The 27,211-nt window shown below is 37.1% G+C and overlaps 1 protein-coding gene across 1 annotated transcript; it reads right to left on the bottom strand.

The window, feature by feature from the left end:
* Window positions 1–245: 245 nt before the first annotated feature.
* LOC138715100 (adipocyte plasma membrane-associated protein Hemomucin-like) lies at window positions 246–27,073 on the bottom strand. Its single transcript, XM_069847618.1, has 2 exons — window positions 26,079–27,073; window positions 246–4,232 (listed from the first exon to the last, which is right to left on the bottom strand). The coding sequence occupies exons 1-2, from the start codon at window positions 26,678–26,680 to the stop codon at window positions 2,852–2,854; spliced, it is 1,983 nt and encodes a 660-aa protein (XP_069703719.1). The 5' UTR covers window positions 26,681–27,073; the 3' UTR covers window positions 246–2,851.
* Window positions 27,074–27,211: the final 138 nt, after the last annotated feature.

Raw genomic sequence — 27,211 nt, 5'->3', positions numbered from 1 at the left:
GACCGGCAAAATGAACTAAGATCGACAGCCAAGAGTACAAATATTCAGGGGGGGGGGGGGGGGAAACATTTATCAGAAGCCGATCGAAAATGAGAGTATAGAGTATGGTTAAAGGCTACCAGCGAGAATGGAAATTCGCTTCAGTGTGTAGTAGAATCAGACCTATTGTAACTTAAAAGCATGATTTACACAGTGCTTACACTATAAGAATTTATGGTAGCAACAATATTTAAACATTTCAATAGTAGTTGATTTAATCTCATTTTATTGTAATTTTCAGTAAGAAATCCATTTTAACAACAAGTTAACAATAATGTATGTAATGGTTGTTATGCAGAACTCCATGGAGGTATGAATGTGTCAAACTTTTACCACAGTCTAGTATATATAGTCACGAAGCTCAATACGTAGTAAATATGCATTCATAGATAGTTGCTAACCACTAGGATCGCTAATATTGCCTCATTACAGACAATGCGAAATAGTACCAGCACAATCTATTGTTCCTAGCACCCTCACAACTCAAGCTTCGTGACTGTATATACTAGACTGTGCTTTTACATACAGCGTGTGGCAAAAACAAAGGTAACTGAAATGCATTTGTGTTAATGAACATATAATATACATTAATATATGTATAATAATTATATTCTTATCCATAGGTGAATAACAGATGACCATGCTGCAGTGGTCACATGCATGGAATACATTGTTGGTAATGAAGGGAGACATGTTGAACATATTTTCCAATAATAGAGCCAGTTAGCCATTCAAACAGATTCTTTCATTCAGTTTTTTTTGCCACACACTGTACTATTTCTCTATTGATAAATTGCAGCACAGCAGAATTACTGAACATATAGCATTAGTTTATGTAAACCATAACCAATGACCACATTAGTGAATTCACTGATATGCATGGCTCTTAATTAGTTTATTAAGTTATTTGTATTATTTCGGCACAATTGTATTCTGCTAACTTCTCGTAGGAAAATTTGTTTTAAATGTAACATAATGGAATGGCTTTTCCTCAAAACTGAAAACAATACACAGAAAGGGAAAAACAACTATCATCAAAACACACAAATAAAGCACACCTAAAAATAAAATACCTCCAGTGAGAAATTATTGCCATATAAAATTACAAAATAATTTTATTTTGTACGTAACAGTGTTAGGGGCTTTATATAACATATATGTGGCTGTGTAAGTAGATATACTCGTATAAAATTTACAGTGTTTTACACTTCACTATTATAACAAGTAAATAATATTCAATTTGAAAATGTTACATAAACAACATAAATTAATTCACAAATACAAATACAGTTTTATCCAGCTTATCTCAACCATTCAAAAACATACCTAATTTAAATTATTAGCTTCCAATAAAATATTCGTTTATACTTTTATGGCCTTCTTTTATTACCTCTATAAGACTGTGAATAAGCAATGCACTTCATAATATCTGAAATGAAATACGAAATAAGGAATGTAGAATATTTTTATTTATGATGTTAATGCATTTCCTGGATTATTTTGACATTTTAACCAGGGATGACCAACAAATTATATAAAAAAGCGAAGACATGGTCAGTTCAACACATATCAACTAGTCACCCAGTGCACCAAGTACAAAAGATTAGAAAACGTATAGAGAAAATAAAAATATTTGTATCTTCCTGACAGAAAAAATCACAATTAAGAAAATACGGTACACATCAGTTAGCATGTTAGCTAAATTTTAAACATTGCATTCTTTTATTGGTGATACTGGGGTACAATGTTTCATTTTTATGTAACTCGAAAGAAACAGCATGGTAATGTAGAGTATAAACTGGTATGGCAATTTTACTGTCATTCTTGAAGAATTTGTAGCCTTAAATTAGAGAGATAATTATATTGTGTTACTTTCCGTAACATGTTGACGCAATAAATAGGTTCATGAGCTGCTAGCAGAAAGAGTAAACGGGATGGAATGAATGAACTACAAAGATGAATGTTTCACAAGCACCGTCTACGAAAAATAAGTAAGCATTTAACTCCTTCTAGCCTACAAATATAGAGCTATCATCTTTCTTAAAAGTAGCTACACATTTCATTAAAACCGTGGCTGATACGCAAATATAACCAAAATGATTAAACATTCGATTTTCGTTCTCCTTGTAATATATGACCACTTCAATGAAAGTACAATATATTCAAACAGATCAAACATTTACAATTTTAATTATCATAAATAAAGCAAACAAAAGTAAAAACACAACAAAGCTGCCCAATATTTACTGGTTAATTACAAACATACCATTAACATGTAAACTAGCTTGAACATAGCTGCCTCAAATTTTGAACCAGGATATAAATACATGGAAAGAAATTCATAATTATTAATCACTGATAATTAAGTTTCCAGTGACCAGGAAACGTGATCTACAAAACCTCTTTCCTGAATGTTTCACAAATACATCTATGAGTTACCTGCACTAAGGAGTATATACAGAGAAAAGACAAAATAACTGAGTATTTCACTTATGCACTAACCACTTCCTTTAACGTTCATTATTTCAACGTCCTGCAAGCATATTGCAGCTTTGCATCAGACATATTCCTTCCGAAGAAATTATTAATTTTTCTGAGCCAAGTATATGAATATAAAAAATATAAATCTGTGAGATAAATGCAAACGAAAGTCATGCAGTCTTGTAAATATTCATTCAAACCAGAAAGCTGCACCACTTCCATGCCTATAATGATTACCTGCACCAAACCAATCACCTAACTTATAACTATAGAAATCAGACAACAAATGATTTTGTCCTCTTCCTTTCCGGATCCAGCAAAGAACATTGAATCATTTTTGTGGTTGGTGATGCTGCTGCTGCTTCTCTTGTGATGCAGGTGGCAGCGATTGTTGTTGTTGTTGTTGCCGTCTCTGCTGCTCTTGTTGCGTAGGTATTTGTTGTTGTTGTGGAGGTTTTTGTTGCTGTGACTGTTGTTGTGGAGGTTTTTGTTGTTGCGCCTGTTGCTGCTGTGAGGGCCTCTGTTGTTGTGGAGGCATCTGTTGTTGTTGTTGTTGTTGTTGTGGGGGCGTTGAATGCTTTGACTGCTGCTGCTGCTGTGAAGATTTTTCTTGTTGTGAAGCAGTTTGTTGTTGTGGAGGTTTAGATTGTTGCGGCTGTTGCTGTTGTGAAGGTTTCTGTTGTTGTTGTTGTTGTGGAGGAGGAGTTGCTTGCTGTTGTGGAGGAGGTGCTTGTCGTTGAGGAGGAGCTTCTTGTTGTTGTTGTTGTTGTTGTTGTTGTTGGTGTTGTGGAGGTGCCTGTTGTTGTGGAGACGCCTGTTGTTGAGGTGATTGTTTTTTCTGCTGTGGAGACTTTGGTTGCTGTTGTTGTGGGGGTCTTTGTTGCTCTTGCTGCTGCTGCTGTTGTTGTGGGGGTCTCTGTTGTTGTTGTTGTTGCTGCTGCTGTGGGGGTCTCTGTTGAGAAGGAGGAGGAGGAGGAGGAGGTTTCTGCTGTGACTGAGATGGTGGTGGCGTTGATTTTTGCTGTTGTTCTTGTACTTTTTGTTGTTGTTTTGACTGTTCTTTTTGTTGCCCAGGCTTTATTTTCTGACTTTCAGGTTCTGCAAATGACAACTTAACTCGTCCAATATAAGGATTGTATGGAGAGCCTAAATAAAATGCCCCATTAAACCAAAACGCATCAGATATTCCAGATAAAGAACCATCTGTGCAGTGAAAACTGTGTTTAATTGTACCATCTACATTAAGCTGAAGTAAAATAAATCTTTTTGGCAAAGTTCCAGTGATAGATTCAAAATGCCCAATCCAGTGAACTGCTCTCTTTGCATAATAGTTAGGATACACCTTGTTAATTTGTTCAAAAGACATCTCGATCAAAGCAAGAATACGTGAGAAGAATTTTCTTAAAAGAGGAAAAGGTCCAAGACTCTGGAATAGAATAGGGTTATTCTTGTCTCTATAGGTAATCAATGAGACTAGGAAACCTCCTTGCCCATCCAATCTCAAATTGTCTGGGAGACCTGGAAGTCCATCTATAAATATATCGTGGCTTCCCTTCTTCGGACCTTTCAAATAATACCTGTGTATGCGGCTTTTTACAGTTTCTGCAACCAAAACAAAGTCTTCTTTCGGAGATAAAGCGACACCATTGGCAAAATGAAGGTCATCAATAAGCACTTCATTGCTCTTTGTCTTCGGATTATATTTCATCAACCTGCAAGGAAAGAAATGTTCTTATTAATGTGTAAATACAGATTAGTAGTAATAAAAAGCTGAAAATGTACTAACAGTTTAGACTCTTTAACATAATATTTTCCAACAAAATTCCCATTATTCAAATATTTCCAACAAACAAACAAGAAATAAATGCAATTATTAAAAATATAAAGTCAAAAAATTCCTCAGGGTATGAAATAACAAGCAAAATATTAAAAGCGAGTTCACATAATACAGGTAGGCCACTAAGTTATTTATGTAATTATTCAATGTTGAATGGTATATTCCTCGAGAGATTAAAATATTCAGTGGTTATTCCTATCTTCAAAAAAGGAGAACAATGTCTCCAGAAAATTAAAGACCCTCACTTCTACCAGTTTTCTCCTAAGTCTTTGAAAAAGTAATGTATAAAAGATTATATCATCTTGAAAGACACAACATTTCAGTTTCACAACGGTTTGGATTTTGGAAAAATAAATTCACGGAAACTGCAACATTTAGTTTAAATGACAAAATTCTGGAGGCAATTAATAAAAATTTGCAAAGTTGGAGGAATTTTCTGCGATATATCCAAAGCATTTGTATATGGTTATGTCTCGTGACGAAAATATTGTACGAAATGGAAATATACAAATTGGAAATTTATCTTTTGAAGAGGTGGAGAAGTTCAAATATCTTGGAGCAACAGTAACGAATATAAATAATACTCGGGAGGAAATTAAACACAGAATAAATATGGGAAATGCCTGTTATTATTCGGTCGGGAAGCTTTTATCATCCAGTCTGCTGTCAAAAAATCTGAAAGTTAGAATTTATAAAACAGTTATATTACCGGTTGTTCTTTATGGTTGTGAAACTTGGACTCTCACTTTGAGAGAGGAACATAGGTTAAGGGTGTTTGAGAATAAGGTGCTTAGGAAAATATTTGGTGCTAAGAGGGATGAAGTTACAGGAGAATGGAGAAAATTGCACAACACAGAACTGCACGCATTGTATTCTTCACCTGATATAATTAGGAACATTAAATCCAGACGTTTGAGATGGGCAGGGCATGTAGCACGTATGGGTGAATCCAGAAATGCATATAGAGTGTTAGTTGGGAGGCCAGAGGGAAAAAGACCTTTAGGGAGGCCGAGACGTAGATGGAAAGATAATATTAAAATGGATTTGAGGGAGGTGGCATATGATGATAGAGAATGGATTAATCTAGCTCAGGATAGGGACCGGTGACGGGCTTATGTGAAGGCGGCAATGAACCTCCGGGTTCCTTAAAAGCCAGTAAGTAAGTAAGTAAGTATATCCAAAGCATTTGACTGTACAAATCATAAAATGCTGCTAGACAAATTAGATTATTATGGAATTAAAGGTATTGCACACCAGTGGTTTCACTCGTATCTCATAGATTGGAAACAAAGTCGAAATCAATAGCACTATTATAGTTTATACTTGTTGTGATGAAATTTTTACTTATTAACTTAATTAAATAACAAACATACAAAAATAATATCCATCTTTAACAATTTTTATAATTTGATCTACAAAACCACTAATTTCACGCTCAAATGTTAAGCTTTACAGCCAGGCCACCAGGAGCACATCAATAATAATGTTCTCTGCTTCCTTGTCGAAACATGAACCGTGCATTTCAATTATTTTGTTATTCTGTGAATTTAAGGGGTCCTTCATGTCAGTAAAAAACTTCGTTTTGGAGCACGATAATGCCAGAGCTTACACCGCTCAATATGTTTCACAGTTCCTAGAGGAGACAAAAATTATCACTTTGGACTCGCTAGCACGAAGTTCTGACCTCAAACCCATCGAGCATGTGTGGGATCTGCCAGGATGTCGAATCTGCCGATGAGTTCTTCACACCCTGGGCGAAATTCAAGTAGCTCTCTTCATGAAGGACGAGATGCAATTCCACAGAATAACATCCGCGCCCTAATTGTCAGGATGCCGAATAGGATGCGAGGTGTTATTGATTATAAGAGCGCTAGCTAATACACGTTAGTGAGTGTCCAGATTTACATTAATCTGGCTATGTGTTTATTTAGTGACAAGGGGTGTTTAAGGTATGTTTGTAGAAAATGAATTCAAGGGCACTACTGGAACGGTATAATGCACGAATTCATTCCCAATTTAATGTTATATATATATATATATATATATATATATATATATATATATATATATATATATATATAAAGGTGTAGTAAGTGATACTCAGAGATAATTAAGAGGTTATATTGCATGTAGAATTGTGTTTCCGTTAATTAGATATGCATTTATTTCTGCTCGGCAGTGTAGAAGATTTATATTCTCGTCTCAGGACAGTAACAGAAAGAGACCGGGTTTGGGCTGATTATGAAGATACTACATGCGATATTCCTCCTCAGCTGTGTAGGCGTTCATGTGACTGGTCACATACAATGAAGTGCCTACTGGTATCAGAAGATATCATAGTATGTATAACAGTAATGTCATGCTTCTCGATACTGATTATGGTAACAAAGTACACGAGCGTTTCTTTACGCGCGGTTCCGCTACAAGGTCAATACATAGTCTGTGGCGATCGAAGCGTTGGACGTTGGACGATCGGCATACAGATCCCAAAACGTAAGATTAACAGATGTAACTGATCCATCATGTACTGTATGCCAACTAGTAATTTTATAATACAGCATCCCTTATTATCTTCTCTTCCAAATGAGAATCTATAATTCAATATGAACAATTTTTAACGTTCTTATATCGTCGCGAACCTCAGATATAATGGATTAATAGAGTTTGAAGCATTCGAGTTCGTTTTCTGGCGTTGTTTGGAACAGAATGTGGGTGGAATGGACAAGATCGAGGGATTAGAGTTTCACCCGGAACCTGTTTTCTCAATGCTACAAATTCAATTCCTTCAGCATTCTTGTTTCGTCTCAATTCACATAATTTCCTTCGTAAAAAAGCAGCATACGAAGATTGTCAGATTAGAACTCTCTCTGCAATCCTGACTCAACAAAATTTCTTACGGTACATAGTACAGGTACTGAGTGAATGCTGATTCCGAAAGCGCCTGTTGTATCGGCATGACGGTAGCAGATGGTGGTCAGGATGGAGGCGTTACTGAAAGATGAAGTTGCTGGTGAAGACGCAACGTGCTTACTTGGTACAGAAAATATTGATTAAGATTAAAACCAGAAGAGAATTACAGTCCATGAAATTAATCAACTGACATTATGAATTTGGTGAACATAATTTTATCAGCAGCTAAAAAATGATAGAGGGCGGTTTTTTAATATTTTAAAATGGATGTTGAGACGTTTCACTATATTTTAAAATGAAATTAAACACCGCATCCTCAAGAATTTGTACAACCTTCAACAGAAGATTCTTCCAGAAGACCGTCTAGTTACTAATAGTAACCATTAGTTAAGATTACTTTTTAATACGATTCATTCTTAGAAGACATAACCGCAAATAAATAGTACCTACTTGTATATAATTAATTTAAGAAAATTTTGCTCAGAAAAAAATTGCGTTTTTTTACTCACAAAGGAGACATTAATATTTTAAGATGCCATGCAATCTTGATAGTCAAGTGAACTCAACATATTCTACGTATTTCAGGTTAGTGTTGATGTTTACAATAAAAATACAACGTTCAATATTATAATGGAAACTATTGCAAAGGTACCACGATATATAGTAATATTTATGAGTATCGTAACGTTTCATATTACAATACGAGTTTGATAACCAGTCGAATATTGTAATATGAAGTTACGAGAAGTATATCGTATGCAACGTTTCATCCACATTGATAAAAAATTATTTAAAAAAAATAAAAGTAACTATAATTTTTATTAGTTTTGAAGATGTCTTTTGTGGAGAGGCGATTATATTATTATTAGTTTCTTCCTGCGATTCATTTATGGTTTGTTTTATTGATCTGAACACGACAGGTTTTTTGTTTATAACAAAAGAACAGCAGTACTAAGTGAAATAAACAAACATTGTTAAAATGAGTTCAAACGGGGATTCAGATACTGAAAATGCTGCAAATTCTGCAATTGAATGTTTAGTACCATCGAAATCCCGCGTGAGATATGAAGTGGAATATATTAAAAAAATTGTGGTGTTCACATTACGCAACCAGTTAATAGTAGTATGATTACCTAACTAGTTGCGTTATAGAAGTATCATTACCTAACTAGTTGCGTAATGAATGTGTCTACAACAATTTTATTAGTGATATAAAGTCCACATTACATAATCGAAATGCATAGAGGAATTAAAACTTATGAAAATAATTCTTTACGTGTGTTTTTATTTTGATGTATTTTTTCCCCGAAAGGCCAGAAGAACATTTATTGAACAAATAGGGCGTGGAGCAATAACTGAAATTCACTGGGTTGAGTGGAATTCCCAAAAACTACATCGTGGCTACAGTACTTCTTCAGTTTATTGTCCCAAATTTGGAGTGTTGGAAAAACTTTCGTAACAAGTGTCTCTCTGCCCAACATTCTAACATGTATAAACAACGGGATAAAAAAGGTGAAAAAAAAAAAAACACGTGCACGCCGATTCCAACTGAATTGGCAACAGGAGTGGAAAATTCATTCCGATAAAGTAGAGGTCGGCAACTGTAGTACATTTAGTACTTTTAGAACGCGACTTTCAACCGCGACCCTCCAGTTCACCTCTACCGGTAAGGTTGGTTGACGTCTACACCAGTCGTGTTCACAGAGGGCAACCTGCACTCAGTGCATATACGTGGAGCTGGGTAGGCGAGGTGCATTATGCTGTGATGACGTAACAGCGCGCTAGCTCGAGCTTTTCCCCAGCTGATCGACCCTTCTTGGCTTGTAGACTTTGCTTTCCTGATAGACGTGACAAATCATTTAAATGACCTAAATATTTACTTCCAAGTTTAAAGACCTCCTGATTACTGATTTGTTCAATAAAATTAAAACATTTCGAATGAAACTTATTTGTGGACACAACAAATGCAAGAACGCAATTTGCCTCATTTTCAAAACCTAAGCAAATTTGTGTCTAATGTTACGGATTCATAATATGCTGCATTTGTGGAGTCTTTGACTAACTTAGATAAGGCATTTGAGGAATGATTCAGTGAAACAGAATCCCTCCCGTTGGATTTTCAAATAGTCATGTTCTCATTTTCCGTTGATAAAGCCACAGTTCCCTCCACGCTTCAAATGGAATTAATAGATCTCAAATGTTACAGCTTTTTTAAGGTGAAGTTCAATAACTACAATCTATCATTATAATTATCTCATCTGATCTTTTTCCACGTCTCCACAGGCATGCAGCAAAAATAATGAGTATGTTTGATACGACGTACTTATGTGCACAGGTTTTCTCTGTTCTAAAAAGGTGTGAAACCAGCCACAGACCACAGCTAAGCGAAAAGCATTGGACATCTATGATTCTGCTGCATTCGAGTAGATCGATTGTTCCAAGGCCTACTCGTCTGGTGGCACAAACACACATTAATGCCTGACATTTTAAGTTTACGCCTGTTCCTAAAACACTGTTTCTGTTTAGAATTTCTTTTTCAATTTAAATGCAAAAAATTGATCTATATTGTTTATATTTTGTTTGAAAGACGATCCTACATCCTCATCTTCTTGCCCCGCTGGCTCCGCCAAGTTCCATAGCAGCGAATTCTTTAGGGCGCTCCCGTGAGCACCCCTGGTCTACACTCAGGCCGTTGTAACTTTGCACCTGACAGCTATGCGTATTGTTGGTAGCGAGAGATACGAAGTTGCCACAATTACCACCTAATACACAGCAGTTGACTTAACTTGCGCGGAGTTTGCTATCCTGCTCCATTAATTCAAATTCTAATTATTATGTTACTCCGTTCTTCATTGCTATCCTCTTAGAGAGGCATAAAGTTTTTGCTGTCCGCTTATTAAATATCATCTTCAAGAATGGATGGATGCCTATATATACACGGACAAATTCCTTTTCCTGATCGTAAAATTGACGAGTCATTTGCATCAATTCTGACGCCTGACTACGCAAGGATTCTAACTACGTGACTTACCATTTTTTAACGACTAATTTTTTGCGACACTTCACAAATTATTTATAACATTATAACACTAAACACACTAATTACGCAAGTCATAGTAACATCACAGTCTAATACTAGACTATACTAATACTGTATTAGACTGTGGTAACACTGTAACATAAGCATGTAGCAAACCGACAATACAGCAGCGCTCCACGTGGCAGAATGAGCAGTTGACAGAAAATGCTACGTTCTGATTGGTTCAGAAGGCTGCAGAACAACATTCTTCAATTTTTTCAAAGGAAGGGTTGTCAACCCAAATAACAACTGTCAAGTGTAAAGTTACAACGGAATAGGGATAGCATACGAGGTGACTGAGCTACTAGGTTTGCTGCAATTACTGTAGAACGGCTGAAGGTATAAAATGCCGGTCCACACCCGTGGAGTAACGGTCAGCGCGTCTGGCCGCGAAACCAGGTGGCCCGGGTTCGATTCCCGGTCGGAACAAGTTACCTGGTTGAGGTTTTTTCCGGGGTTTTCCCTCAACCCAATATGAGCAAATGCTGGGTAACTTTCGGTGCTGGACCCCGGACTCATTTCACCGGCATTATCACCTTCATCTCATTCAGACGCTAAATAACCAAAGATGTTGATAAAGCGTCGTAAAATAACCTACTACTATAAAATGCCGACCACCGCGGTAAAGCATCTCCTGACGCGGCGTTACTTAGCCTTCGAACATCACACCTTTTACACGAGCGAATTTACTCGACTTCACTTGCACTGCGAAAGGACGAAGTACCTTCCAATGTGCAGACTTATACCTTCAGCATTTCTTTCTCCATCCTGCAGTCTGCTTCTCGAACGCATCCCCCCTCCCCCCGTATGTAGTACCTAGGAGCTTATGTTCATTTTCGACTTTTCCCCTTCAAAATTTTCTAGCAGCGAATTCCAGAGTGAAACAAGTGGCCAACGGACTTGAAGCTCACATATTCAGTTTCTCTCAGACCCAATTCCCTTTGCAAGGATGCGTTTTCACACACGTTATAAATTTCTCTTCCCATTTCCCCTCTCTTTCAATCCAATTCAAGTAATCGTAAAAAATCTGACCTCTGGGAGCGCCGGTCGCCACTATGACAACTCTCTATACTACAAAGGTAAATTCTCGCGTCGGCTTTGGCCTGCACTCTGTTTTCCCTACCTTATTATATCCAATTTTCCATCACTTACTGCCATCAGCAAGTGCCATCCTCGGTGGCCAAGCGTTTACCATGCTGGCCGTTGGATCTGTGATTTGCGGATTCAAATCCGGCTGAGGGCAATCAATTTTAAAGGGTAATAAAATCCTTAGCAAGCTTTCTCCGGGAGAATGTATAGCTATGGGTCCCGTGTCGTAGATTTACAACACGTAAAATAATCCTGTCCTTAATAGAGGGCTCCAGGCAAAATTCGTCGGCAATTTCACGCCCACGTTGAAATCTGACGTTAAATAACCTCTGAATATGAAGGTCTTTCCGTCCCATTACAACGGATAATTGTACTTAGATATCACAAAAACCAGAAAGTAAGCTGATAATTAAAGTTTAACAATTGACTTATCACTACAAAAATGAGGACACACGAAGATAAAAATATACATTCAAGTAAAACGTAAATGAGCGTTTACAATATTACAACGTGGAATTTCAGGGTTCATGTTCCAGTTTACTAAGCTCAATCAGACAATCACCAATAGGAATCCTACAACTGATACTGAATGGTGTCCTGGAAGACGGATTTTATTTCACAGACTACACAGAAAATATTGTTGGTTTCTAATACCAAGCACATGACAACTAATTAATTGGCTCTTTTCAATTGAAATTGATTTCAGGAATTAACTCCCTTTATGATGACACGTATGTAGTAATTGAATGACACAATGATACATATTAAAACCAAAAACCAGCTAGGTTTAATTATGTTTAGATGGATACTTCACATTAAAATTGTTGATAGAAAAACATAAAAAATTCAATGTCGAAACCCAATTGGCTTTTATAGACTTAAGAAAAAAAGCATTCGATAGAGTGGCCCGAAACAAACTCATGACAGTATTGTCAGAAAATGGTGTTCTGAATCAAACAATATCTACTCTTCATAATACAGATTAACCATAACCTCATTTCAGTCAAAATCAATTCCCGACACACACATATTGGGTACCCGTAAATCAAGGTGTTCGCGCTAGGGATACTGCATATCATCTCGTTTGTTCACTATCTACATAAACTCAATGGATAATAAATGGAAAAAACATCTATCATGGCTCTATAGATATAAAACGAAATTTATCTTTAGACATCCTATTGTTTGCACACGACATAGTAGGCCTACTCTTAGCAAAATCTGAAGAGGGATTACAGAAACCTGTATACCAACTACAAAAAACAGGCCAGGAATAGTCTATAACATGGAACTATCTGTTGAAAAATATAAAGTAATGCCATTTGAAGGAAACTCACATATCCACAGTAAAATCTGTATCTATGACAAACCTGTTGAGCAAGTCAGCTGTTTTAAATATTTAGGCTACAATATTTCCTACATACAAGAAGAAATCACAAGCAAAATTTCAAAATGTAATTATGCAATGATTATAAACAATCAAGTCTTCAAGCCAAACCAAGTTCAAAAACATACAATACGAATCTATAAAACACTAGCTCGCCCGATGCTAACACATGGCAGTGAAGCCTGATCAATCTATGCTAGTGACAGAAAAAGGCTAGAGGCCAATGAAATGAAATTCCTGAGAAGAACGCAGATTATACCCGATTAGACAGAAAAATAAATTCAGATACGGACCTACGTGATGAACTAAAATCTCACTACTCCTGGACCATTTGGGTTGCTACAGATATAAATGGAAAAACTATATATCCCGGGTAAACACTTTATTTTTCATTACTTTATCTAAAGCAGGGTTGGGCATCGGGAACGCATCCAAACTCTAAACGGGGACGCTTGATATTCATCAGTTACGAAATCAACGCTGCGCGGTGTTCGGCTGGGAAGAAAGGGGGTGAAGAGAAATCATATGGCTCCCCGTGAGAGAGTAGAATCCGCTCTTGCTGCCCAGCCTTGATCTAAAGGAAAGAGGTCAATAGGAAGGCCTAACAAAAGATGGTTTGAGACCGTAACAGGCCAGAAGAGACCTAATACATGACAGGAAAAAGAAGATTTAGCATTATTTTTAAACGAAAATGTATTGTTCATCTGACAAAATAACATTTGCGAGAGCGTGTGAGTAGGCAACTATTGATCAAAAGTGTGGACAAATCTGGGACGAAATATTGATTTTTGTACTTTGTTTTTAATGAAAATGTATTAATTTATTTTTAATTTACATTCATATTTTGTTTCAAATAATTGAATATGAAAATATAATGTAATATGAATTTAAAGTTATTATCGCTGATTTCTGCATGCATATTAGATTTAATTTTGGGGGAGGGGCGCTAGGATAAAAATTTTGGGAACCACTGTTTTACAAAGTTCTGTTCACAGAGTGAAGTCTGAATTTAAAAATACTTTTGCAGTTAACACTTCCAACTTACATTCGCAAGAGGAGAATATATATTATATAGGTAATCGACAGAAGAACCGCAACAAAGTAAATGACAACTTTTTGAACTACTTCGCCTTCTCTGACTAGGTCAATTCGAATATTTTTACATGATGATTGCAGATGCAAAAACTGCTGCCATATACTTTCCTACAGACACATATTTTTCAACAACTGAATTTTTATCATGTTTTTTTTTTAAATTTTATTGGGTTATTTTACGACGCTGTATCAACATCTAGGTTATTTAGAGTCTGAATGATATGGTGATAATGCCGGTGAAATGAGTCCGGGGTCCAGCACCGAAAGTTACCCAGTATTTGCTCGTATTGGGTTGAGGGAAAGCCCCGGAAAAAACCTCAACCAGGTAACTTGCCCCGACCGGAATTCGAACTCAGGCCACCTGGTTTCGCGGCCAGACGCGCTGACCGTTACTCCACAGATGTGGACTTTTTATCATCTTAACAATAATATATTTCCATTCAGAGTTTTTTAAAACTATTATTCAAAAGATATATAATAATAGGTGAAATCATTAAACTATGCTTTTATATACTAAATCTCAGGGCACTATTTGAGTAATATTTGCATTTCATTTAACGATACTTGTATCTGCAAGAATTACCTAGCGTCAAAATGTAACGTGGGCGTGAAATGGCCGACAAATTTCATCCATTCATGTTAAGGATTAATTTCCAAGCTTCCACGGTGGTCTAGTCGCTAGAACACTGGACTTAAAATCCTGTGAATGTGGGTTCGATCCCCGGTGTACCTTCGATTTATAACTTGTGTTGGGCAAGCCCGTGGTCCAGGTAACACAGGGATTTTCTCCGGGAGCTCCGATTCCCCTGTGACATCCCAACAAATTTTATCATTTCATCTCATCGCGGGTGTAACGTAGAGCATCCACCTATGGCGCACCTTGGGCAACGACTCTGTCGGTAAGTTGGTCTACAGAATTGGCTTCATATGGGTGAATGACGAAAGTCAAGTAACCGATATTAGTTAAAAAGAAAAGGAAGAATAATTTCCTTAATGAGTTGAAATATCTTCCTATATATATGTAGTATGCAATGGAATGACGCATCATTAATTTAAAGGTGTTGTAGAGGGTGTTAGACTACGGTGAACATTTTTCATTAACGAAATCACGGTCGGAAATGAGAAATGGCGGATTTACAGCCTTAATAGGATTCTTCGTCATGTCACTGCTAATAATCGAAAATAAAGAAGACAGAAGAATTTAAGTATGAGGAACTTTATTTCCTTTTACTAATGAATGTTCGAAGTGACGACCGTCGACTTAATCGCAAAGTATGCAACGGCGAACCATGTTTCACCTCACTCTCTGATGGTATCAAACGTTGTGAACAAGCGCTCAGTAAGCCAGAAAGCTAACACACTTTTCCACCGTCGGTGTTTCGTTACTCTAAACCCAAAGGAAAAAGTAGGGAGGGATCAAGTCAGGGGGATGCGGAGGCCAAAGAATTGTGCTGCCCGAAGATATTTGTGAGATACCGTGCGTTTTTTTTAAGTGAAGAGTGAAGCGCTGCAGCAAGACCGTTCTTTTATTATATTTGCTTTACCTTCGCTGCAGCAACCGTGTAGCAAATCCAAACACCCAAAGTTCTGTATTTATCCGTTCGTTCGAGACGAACAGTCGATGCTCGAGAAGACAAGATGGCAGTCAGAAACTTGCTAATGAGTGCACATAAAGTGATATTAAATGTGTTAAGCAGTGTATGTTAAACAGTAATGTTTATGGACCTTGTAAAAATAGCGTTATTGAATGTACTGTCAAGTAACAGTAATATAATAAATTGAACTATCTAAGTAGTTCTTGCAGACTTTTCCATTGCGCTATACACTAAATACCCAAAGAATACAATCCCAATTATCTAACCTTTTGCTTTATTTTCTGTCTCTGTTTAGTTATATTTTAATTGGGTAGTGTAAAATAGATCGTCTCTTTTATCTTCCTGTTGGCTCCGGTAAGAATTTTCAGTGGAAGATGGTGTGAGAAATAAAAATGTAAATGTTTTATTTTAAATTGGGTTAGTTGAGAATATCGATGAGGGAGGGAAGGAAGGAATATTTTCTGCATAGTTTAACATTTTCGTCACCAGGTGCGCTGCTAAATGCATGGAGTAATTAGTTTCTGTTTTTGCTACTTGGTGCGCTGCTAGGTGAAATAAGTTCTCCACCGTTCAATAGATGGCGGCAAAATCAGTTTCTGCATTAGCGCCTCTAGCATGTGTTACGGGGAGCTCAGTAAGTTTCGCATCCTATTATATATCCATCCATGTTATAACTCTCATTTGAATTGCATAGAGCAACTGTACTTCTATGTAGGGGTTGTTCTCAATCGACGGTGGCGATTCTGGTGGTTGTTGTTCTCCACATGTTACCGATTTTAACATGGGGATGGCCAATCTGTTATATGTATATGTGATCAGAGGTAATAATTAAAATTAAGCAAATATGCCCCTACATTTGCAAAGGGTTTTCTCAGGGTATTCTGGTTCCCCGTCACATCCCAACCATTCTCCGCCACCAACCGTTCATTACGAGTGCAATGTAGACTGTAGCTAGAATACAATATACTGAGTAAATGAAACTCAAGAACAGTTTTTATTTCTCGTCAGAAAAGATACAAAACAATTCACAACAAAACCGTTGCCAAGGAGAGCTGAATTTCCATAGCCCACTCCGTTGTATCATGAACATAGACGTAGGCCAGTTGTGACTGCAGAACTCAGAGCCCTACATGTACCGACCGTCGCACTATCTACAAGAGCTCAGAAGTTTAGCTTCCGGTCATTTAGGTGAAGAAGTCCTCAAGTCACTCTTAGCACAACTAGCACCCACTATTAGAATGTCTTTGCTTTGCAGAGAAGAGGATAGTTTGGACAAGCTAGCATTTTTAGCTGACAAGATGCAGGAGACGAACGTAACAACTCAAATGTCAGTAGCTCGGCAAGAACCCTTTACATTATCGACTATTGTTGACGAGGTTACGGAATTGAAAAGCAAAGTAGACGAGTTATGCAAATTGTCAAAGTACAAATCTCCTCATCTTAAAAATAACGGCGGGTCGTCATCCGATACCCAACGAAGTAAACTTTACAAACAGAAGAAAGATAAAGTTTGCTACTATCATTTTAAGTTTGGAGCTAACGCGAGACGATGTGTACAGCCTTGTTGCTGGAGCTTAGAGAAAAATTCGGAAAACTAGTGACGTCGTCTGGAGTCGAGGCGGTCCATGACGAGAGATTTAAAAATCGTCTCATTGTTACAGACAAGATTAATCACTTGGACTTTCTATTAACTTATCCAAGTGTTCTTTCGGCGTCAGAAAAGATACAAAACAATTCACAACAAAACCGTTGCCAAGGAGAGCTGAATTTCCATAGCCCACTCCGTTGTATCATGAACATAGACGTAGGCCAGTTGTGACTGCAGAACTCAGAGCCCTACAGACCTACCGCCTGTGGTGCACTCTGTATAGTCCCTGACGCACTAAATGGTTTCTGCTTCTAGGTACTGGCGACATCTATGAGCCACGCTCGTAGAGTTGGAACGAATAACGGCAAGTTACGAGACTGCCATTGCACAAAAAAATGGTACTTTTAAAAATACATAATCATTCTCTGGGACCATGTCCTCCGCATGCGTACAACACGTCTATCTGGTAAGGGTAAAGAAACGCCATGAAGGCGTTCGGAAGGTATGGAGGTAAAGCTCCATTCTTTCTTGACCTCAGCACTAGAATGAGGTGGTGTGATTGACACAACGCTCCGACCGCCTATTACTTTAGGAATAGGTCCTAAATGACCAACCAAGACGTAAAAGCTCTTTGGGAAGATCTCCAAAACACTCAGGAGAAAAGTAACTGACTATTACTGCCACCACTACCACTACTAACAATATGAGAATGAAAAAATAAACGATTAATCTCTCTCAAAGCAACAAGATAAAGATGATTAAGTCTCTATGTTCCGTGACAGCACAATCATAGTTGTTACGGTTATTAGTGCACACCTGATCCTAATCGCTCACAATCTTACATGGATGTATACTTAAAAACCTACATAGCAACAGGAAGACACACGTTCAAAGTTCAACCGACAAGATATAGAAAAAAAAAAAAACGTATTTATCATGGAGAGTGCAATTTAAACCACAAGTACTTTCTCATACATTTATATGAACAAATGTTGAATTCATAAAGAAGCATAGGACAAACCGATTTGGCATATAAATTATATGCAGAATATAGTTTTGGTAAAATTAACTTTATTTCACTCTCATATTTTCTCAATACAGAAAATTACAGGACAGATTAAACCTACGTTACTGGCATTCTTATCAAGCCATGACATTCTTTTTTGGCATGCGATGCTTTGAGTTTTCTTTATTAGTTGTTGCATTAAGCAGGCGGCATAATAAAATTATATTGGCATTTTACATTGACAGTCTCAATTAGCTGTCTGAACTGTACTAACAAGGGAAGTACCCCAGCTCGAAGGGCTAAAACCGAGTGTAAATGCGTTTAAAATACAAAGCTGTCCTTGTTGTACCACTCATCAAGGTTATTTATCTGTAAAACTCTGCAGTCGTGTACAATCAATGATTGAAGAATAACGAATCTAATGACTAGTGAAGCACAAATCGCTGAAGAAACAACACTGTGTAACAGACAGTTATGACAAGCAGATCCACAAAATACGGGCCAGGTCGATGGTATTTAAGTGTGCTTAAATGCGACAGGCTCATGTCAGTAGATTTACTGGCATGTAAAAGAACTCCTGCGGGACAAAATTCCGGCACAACCGGCGACGCTGATATAACCTCTGCAGTTGCGAGCGTCGTTAAAATAAAACATAACATCCACAAAATACGTAAATGAGGTATTATGTGGCACGAAGCTACACGACATTTGCTTTAAATAATATACGAGTATAGGGTATTTCAAAAGTCAGTTCAAACATTAAACCGCTATAAATAATATAATATGAGATAGGGAAAAAACAAAAACATCACAGTGTCGGACAAACAACGGGGTTTACAAAACATTGGGAAGATTTCCGCCGTTCTCTTGTTCAACGTACAGCATTCTATCTGCTACATCATGCACAGCATTTTGCAGATGATATCTTGGAATATTGGCAATTTCTTGCGAGATGGCATTTTTCAGTTGCAGTAGGGTTGTTGGATGTGTGAGGAAAACTCGTTCATTGAGGTAACCCCACAACCAAAAGTCGGCCGTATTGAAATCTGGAGATCGCGGAGGCCACATGGTTGAAAAGTGCCTACTGATGACTTTGATCGGAAAACGAACCTTAATTGCGCGTGTTAACTCCACCATTAATTATTTTAGTAGGTTATTTACGACGCTTTATCAATATCTTAGGCTATGTTATTTAGCGCCTGAATGAGATGAAGGTGATAATGCCGGTGAAATGAGTCCGGGGTCCAGCATCGAAAGTTACCCAGCATTTGCTCATATTGAGTTGAAGGAAAACCCCGGAAAAAACATCAACCAGGTAACTTGACCTGACCGGGAATCGAACCCGGGCCACCTGGTTTCCCGTCCAGACGCGCTAACCGTTACTCTAAAGGTGTCGACAATAATGGAATAAGACAGACTTACAGTAAACGGGAGCGCTACTACAGCATGTTACAGAACTTCGTCATCCCTAGACTGAGGAATCACGATATGGAAAAACATAATCTTCATGCACGATGGCGCTCCACCCCACATCTTTATCCCTGAAAAACAATTAATTACGCAGATGTTTGGCGATCGTGTCATCAATAGGCACTTTCCAACAATGTGGCCTCCGCGATCTCCACATTTCAATCCGGCCGACTTTTGGTTGTGGGGTTATCTCAATGAACGAGTTTTCCTCATACATCCAACAACCCTACTGCAACTGAAAGATGCCATCTCGCAAGAAATTGCACAAATCCAAGATATCATCTGCAAAATGCTGTGCATGGTGTAGCAGACAGAATGCTGTACGTTAAACAAGAGAACGGCGGAAATCTTCCCAATGTTTTGTAAACCCCGTTGTTTGCCCAACACTGTGATGTTTTTGTTTTTTTCCTATCTCATATTATAATATTTATAGCGGTTTAATGTTGAACTGACTTTTGAAATACCCTATACTCGTGTATTTAAAGCAAATGCCGTGTAGCTTCTTGCCACATAATACCTCATTTACGTATTTTGTGGATCTGCTTGTCATAACTGTCTGTTACACTGTGTTGTTTCTTCAGCGATGTGCTTCTCTAGTCATTAGATTAGTTATTCTTCAATCATTGATTGTACACGACTGCGGAGTTTTACAGATAAATAACCTTGATGAATGATACAACAAGCACAACTCTGTATTTTAAACGCATTTACACTCAGTTTTAGCCGTTCGAGCTGGGGTACTTCCCTTGTAAGAAATACGTAATTTTATCCATCTGTGGACACACAGTACAGCGACATACTGTATTTTCCTCGTTGAAACGTACCTACTGAAGTCATAAGAGTTGTGTTTACGCAGATTTTGGTGGAGTTTTCCAGAGGCTGCACAGCCACAAAACAGTGTGTTGTTAAACTGCTTAATAAATGACAAGAAACAGGTTCCGTCCTCGACAAGGAACGTTGTCGAGTGCAAAAAATGTTGTTTACACAAGATCCCGAGTTAAGTAATTCTTTCGTAACAAAATATGGTCCTAAGGCCCGTTACACACTTGAAGAGATCTCACTAGCGAGAAAATTCAAAGACTGATAATATGGATTCAAATGGACGTCCACACACTGGAAGAGATTCTCGTTCGAGACGAAAACCTCGAGCGAGTTTCTCGCTGAAATCGGTAGCTCAGCGAATTTTCTTGACACATTTATCAAAGATGTTCGACATTTATACTTTTTATGACGACTGAATGTAGAAAAAGATTAAGTAATATCACAGGTGGCGATGAATTGTATTGTTTTTATTGACAATGAGGAAAGATGGCTGATAATTGTAGTCAGAAACTTATCGAACTTGTACGATGTATTTAAGTACGACAATATACGTAAATACTTAATCTGTAATATTTCACCCAACGAGTGATTACTATAATCAGAAAAATACTTTCTGCATGAAAGCAGTGCATAGATGAACACAGCGTGGAGTGATCTGTGATAGCGACAGTGTGTAACTTCCTCCACACACTTAGCGAGTTCTCGCTATCACAGATCACACCTCGCTATGAATTCTCTATGCACTGCCTTCATCCAGAGAGTAATTTTCTGATTATAGTAATCACTCGTTGGGGGGAAATATTACAGGTTAAGTATTTACTTATATTGTTGTACTTAAATATAGCTATAACCTGTAAGTACTACGCTGGCCAACACACATTTTGGTGCCTCCAATGTTAGACCTGTTCCTGGGTATATTCGACTCGCTGATTCCAAAAAATGGCACCAGTTTTTCTCTATCAGCTCTTGAGATATAGCATAAATGCCATATACCTCTATTCACTCTGGTCGGTCGTCAAAATTCAAGATATTTTATGGTACTGTTTTAATTAATCTCTTTGTAGCATGAAAGAAATACATTAAGAGTTATAATAAATGTGAAATACACTACATCTACTTATTTGAAACGAAAAGCACGAGTTTATAATACAAATATTCCAGTCATTCGACACAGAAGAGGCTCCTTTTGTAGTAAGACTTCCGACAGTGGGATCTGCCAGGACATTCCCACATAATGTTCCAACAGTAATCTGCCATGATGTTATCCCAGCTTCCTTGCTATCTGTCTTATATTGTTTTTATGTATTGGTGAAATCTTTCACCTTGTTCTTCGCTTAAGTTACAAAGGTTCTCTGGAAAACGATCTAAGTTAATGTGCAGAAAATAGACTTTAATGCCCATTTTACATCCAAGCTTGTTGAAATGAAAGAGGATATCCTCTACTTATTAACTATAGTGTCTGCCTTCTTGTTGCCAAGGAAGTTTTCACAACAAAAACAAATGAAGATCACGCACAAGATTAGGCCTAGATTTCATTGATTCTATTAAATGTGGGTCATTTATGAGCTGCCTAATCGTGGACCGTCGAAAATGTCTACCTGTGTATTTAAAACACTTACTATTTTTACTCAAAGCCTTTAATTTGTATTTAATGTGTAATGGGGACAATGATTCCGTCTCGTGCTATCAAACGTGCATTTATTACTAATATGTTCTCCAACCACCATATCTTCCCTTGGAGGCCAATCCTTTCTTATCCAATGCACATGTTTGGCCTTACTATCCCAAACCATAGAAACTAAGGATATTTGTCAAGTCACTTTGTTGACTAAGAAGAAAATGAACCATCTTCAAGTCTGCACAAATGCTCCTGGTAATTTTTTCCAACACTAAAGAGAAGGCATTGTACTCTTCTTTCATCTCATGGAGTGACCGATTGGAATGGAGGCGTATTTGTTGCTATTGTTAGTCATTTCAAACTACGTTTTGAACTGTAGATTAAAAGGAGCCATTCACTTGGAGTATATTCTGATACATCCATTTTCTTCAGAAGGCCTGCGAAGTCGGTGAAGAATGCTATGTTTTGGTCTTCAGTAAAAAAAAGTGGCAGGAAATCTCTTTCTCTCCTTCGATAAAATATAATTTTCATTTCAGGCTGAAGTACATTCTTTTCCTTTAGTCTGCAGGTGAGCAATTCAGAAGACTCCTTAGAAAGATTTAGTCCCTAATCAAGTCACTCAACTCATTCTCGTCAAAGCTTTCATATGTGAAGCTGTTTGAAAATCACTGTCACTGTTACCACTGTCTTTACCTTGTGCTATAAAAGGTTCAGATTCATCCTCTGAGAGGTGTGCTAACTCATGGAAGGGTGGAATAGTAAAAGATACGAGTACTGCACAGATCTCATAGCTAAAGGTAGATCAGGATATGATTATTTAAATTGATGCCTGTGATATTAGCAATAAAAAATTTGCCATCAAAAGGATTTTTGGTTCCATGAAAACCATCTAGACTTTATTATAGATAGGCTAATTATATAACAAAACAGAATTATAATATACTGGTATATTATATAATTATTATGTAAATTCAACAATATCTAAGAAACTAGAGCCGATACGGCCTAGCCAATGCCAATTTCCGAATCAGCGCATCAAATAACCCCAAGAACAGATCTAAAAACCAAGGCACCAAGAAAAAAAAGTTTTTTTTTTTTTTGTTCGCCTCTGTAATTCATAGCGAGGTGTGTGGAGAAAGGCTCTTCGCCTCTTTCTCGCTAGCGAGATCTCTGCAAGTGTGTAACGAGCCTAACTATTCCTTGCGAAGTACCATCCATGTGTACCCTCATGTTCAGAAATGGCTGGAAAATGTGAACAGATCACTTGCGCTCCGAGCTTACTGTTTGAGAGAGAACACGCCCGCAGTTATCCTGATATGTAAACATGGCAGACCCAGTGGTGGACAGCAGGAAAAGGGTTTGTGTTTGAAGAGGTAATACGTAAAGGCTAGCTCCTTTCCTACTGTCAACCACTGGGTCTGCCGTGTTTCCTTGTCAGCATAAAATCGCGTGTGTTCTGTCTCAAACAGCAGACTTGGAGCGCAAGTGATCTATTTACATTTTCCGACCATTTCTGAGGATGAGGGTACATACTTGATGAGAAAAGTGTGGACTTTCGGAATCGCAATACCCATTATTCTAGGTGTCCACACATCATTTCAGGTAAAACAGAACTTCGTCAAGCACTGGATTAACTAATTCGTCGTGGATTGATTCTAACACCCACACAGTGGTATATTTTCTGAATTACTTGGCCAAAACCTCCAAAAGATGAATCACAATTCCGGAAAAGCTTAAGAATTGATGCAAAGTTTGAATAGTTGCAAAAAATCACATTTATTTATAATCTTTTATTTACAAATTTTGCAACCTTATTGATATCATTTCAAGTAATGAAATTATAGTCATTATATAAGTTAATCGTAAGAATATCAATGTCTAAGGGTGAGACAGTTTCTACATAATGCAAACAAAATTGATAGCGATTCTGTTGTGCTTGTATGTATATAAGCTGCTACAAAAGATTATAAATCCTGTAGACCAGACATGCACAGCCGGGGCAACTCTAGCCTTTAAACGAAGTGCGATGGTGACATAGAATATTGTGACAGCCACGTCGAGAGTCGATCACGCGTCCTGCAAAAGGGAAGGCGCGCGTGGAAGGAACGCAATAACGAATACTGTGTTGCTGTGTGGAGTGCAAATCCCATTGTTGTTTAAATTCAATTATAGAAAGTGATTATTGTTGTGACAATAAAAGTTACATTATTGTTTGAATTACAAAGTCACAATATCTTTTATGCGTGTGCCTGCATGGTATTGTGAGATTCTACATCACTGTTGCACCTCGACTGAAGGCTAGATCTGACCCAGCTGGGCATGCTTGCTGTAGACTACAATGAAAAAAGAAAACATTTTGTTTTTCATCAGGAGCCTAAATATTGATAACAGCTTCCTGGACTGCAGTTATTCTCTTCACTGTGGGGTTTAAATCGTTTGTAATTTCGTTTCAGCAGATCTTTCAGTAAAATTACGCTTTATTTCAACTGGGTAATACCTTTTTGTATACCACCACTGGCTATACCAACTTGCCTGCCGTGAGATATACACATGGCGACTCATTTTCATTTGACTGCCTCTCATACATTTAAGTACCAAACGATATTCTATGTTGGAAGTATTTGTGGCTGCAAACTAAAAACACATGTTATACATAGCCTATCATAGATCACAGAAACCAGTAAAACAAGAGAAGATTATGCCGCCTTTGGTGTAGCTATTGTGGAGAAATACACTTTAGGTAAATAAAAATGTACGAAAGATGGGGAAAATGTTTGAATGAGGTGTATATGTGCGTTATGTGCCTACATAGATATGAAATTACTGTAAAACTGGAGAGAGACTTAATAACAGATTTTACGAATGAAGGACAGTATTCTAAACATATTGCTAGATTATCAGTCTGAAGAATATAGAAATGTTGAAAGATTAGAACACGGTGAAAAGACAATTAGGCTGGCTAATCAAAGGTATCACCTGAACTTTCCGTGCAGTAGTTTCGCCTACCCTTATCCATGAAAAATATAGGCTATTTATTTCTATTTCTACTAACTTATATATTATTATGACATCAGTTACGACATGTCGTCTCACACAAAACCACCCGTTTATATGCTTATCCACAACAGATGGAATTTAGTACACTGTAATTATCTAGAAAATTATCGAAATTTACGTAGTTAATCGACAGTAAGGATATTGCTTTGACAAACTAGTTATTAAAGCAAACGGGGGACTCAAAAAATTTAAGAACTGTACTTGGGCTTGAATAAATTTAATTAAGTAATTAATTTATTTATTTATTACACCATTCTGTATACACAAGTAAAATCCTTAATGGTTCCCAATAACGATGTCACAAATCTTGAACAGAATCCTACAGAAAACTGAGTTTTCTGACAATAAGAGTTACTTTTATTATAGTATTGTGCTTAACGCCTCTAAATGCTTTGGTTATAATAATAGGCTAGAACTATAGAATGTTCAAAATTCACTAACACTAGTAGGTCAATAAAACAAGTTTTCACAATTTCGATTTATGTTAGGCTATGTTTCTCAACAGCTTCAATAGGCCTACTTCTATGAATGTCTCACATTTTAACACATCTACAAGAAGCTCAATAAGGAAAACATGAGTCATGGTGAATCTGGCAAAACGCTGGCTATGAATTTGCTAAGTTTCACACTGAAGTTTATACTTGATCTACAAATTTATACATTGGGAATTAACTAAATATAGACCTACCTAAATATAAGGAACAAGTGTTGTACTTATGATCAGGGCATATCATGGGTTTATGATAAGTTTAAAGTGATGATGATTTTGATAATGAGCAATATTATACCTATGACACAGATTATCAACAAACAGATATAAATAAGTGAAAAAATTCTTCCTTCAAAATAATAATTAAGTTATAAGTTATGTAGGCCTACTTCAACCCAGATAGGGTTACGTTAATACTCTGTTATCGATTGTGACATGTGACAGCTAAAATACCAAGAACTTGAACACTGAAGTAGCCTAAGCTATTGTACGTAAAGTTAAAATTCCAAACAAACCTGCCACTTCCATCTGCAAGAACTTCAAAGATACCATCACAGATTTTGAAGTTGGAACTTGAAGTTGACCAGTAGACTGTACCATCATCAGCCACATCAACAGAATTCGGCAATTTGGGTACTTTTCCATCGATTGGTTCATTAGTAGACACAAGTTGTGTTTTGGCACCAGTATTCACATTTACTTTGAATAATCCATAATAAGCATCAGCCACATAAAGGAGACCATCAGGCCCAAATTTCATTCCTAATGGTCGTCCACATTTTTCTTCTTCCCAGAAACCTTCACAGGATTCGCCAAATTTTACCACAGGTATTATTTTTCCATCAACAAACTTTACTATCTCTCCTCCGTGTAATCCTGAATACAAAACACCTTTGTATTCTTCGAAAGCCTCCGGACCATGCAATTTCCCACTGTACAGTTGTTCAGCATTATTTAACAAAGTATTTCCAGTTAATGGACCTTCTAATGGAAGTGGTTCCGTAACCCTAAATTCTGTAAACTGGATATAAGGTGGCAAACCCGGCATTAATGTAACGAGTAAGAAAACAAAAGTTCCTTGAATTATACTTTTAACCATGAAGCGTATGAACCCCATAATAACTTATCTGAATAAATGTCCAACAATAGTACAGAATATAACTACTCTAAATAAAATATCGATTACTGCCACATTAACTACAACTACCTCCACACGTACAACATATTACTCTGCACTATCAGCACTTATGCGTAGGTAGGTAGATCAGCTGCGAGAAATGACTAGTCCGAAAATTATGTATACAAGAAAAAAAGGTTGTACAACCTAACAAACATAGTATCGTGGTATCAATATCATAAATAAGACTGAGGTACAAATTTCTATGAATACAACGTTTAAATACAATATTCTAACATAAAGTAACATTTAATATTCCATATTTAAGGTATGATTGAAAGATAACAAGAACTTCTTTTGGAAATCTTACAAACGTCAACAAATCATTTTTTTCAGCACTGTGTAAACTACAGGTGACATCTATCGGGAAGCGACAAAACACCTTGTGAGTCAGGATCTCTCCACAAGATGTAGTAGACATATTGAAGGAAGAGTTTAACCGCTAATTTCAAATATGCGGAGAAATCGCAG

The sequence above is a fragment of the Periplaneta americana genome, chromosome 15, assembly GCF_040183065.1.
Source record: "Periplaneta americana isolate PAMFEO1 chromosome 15, P.americana_PAMFEO1_priV1, whole genome shotgun sequence".
Taxonomy (NCBI): domain Eukaryota; kingdom Metazoa; phylum Arthropoda; class Insecta; order Blattodea; family Blattidae; genus Periplaneta; species Periplaneta americana.
Note: the sequence above shows the minus strand (reverse complement) of the source record. Positions and strands in the feature narration are given on the sequence as shown.

Bases quoted from the DNA above. Each gene is read 5' to 3' on its own strand.
- LOC138715100 (XM_069847618.1), bottom strand. From the start codon at position 26,680: ATGGGGTTCATACGCTTCATGGTTAAAAGTATAATTCAAGGAACTTTT. The intron at 4,233-26,078 runs GTTTGTTTGGAA...CTTTCCTTGCAG, and splicing joins CTTGCAGATGGAAGTGGCAG to GTTGATGAAATATAATCCGA.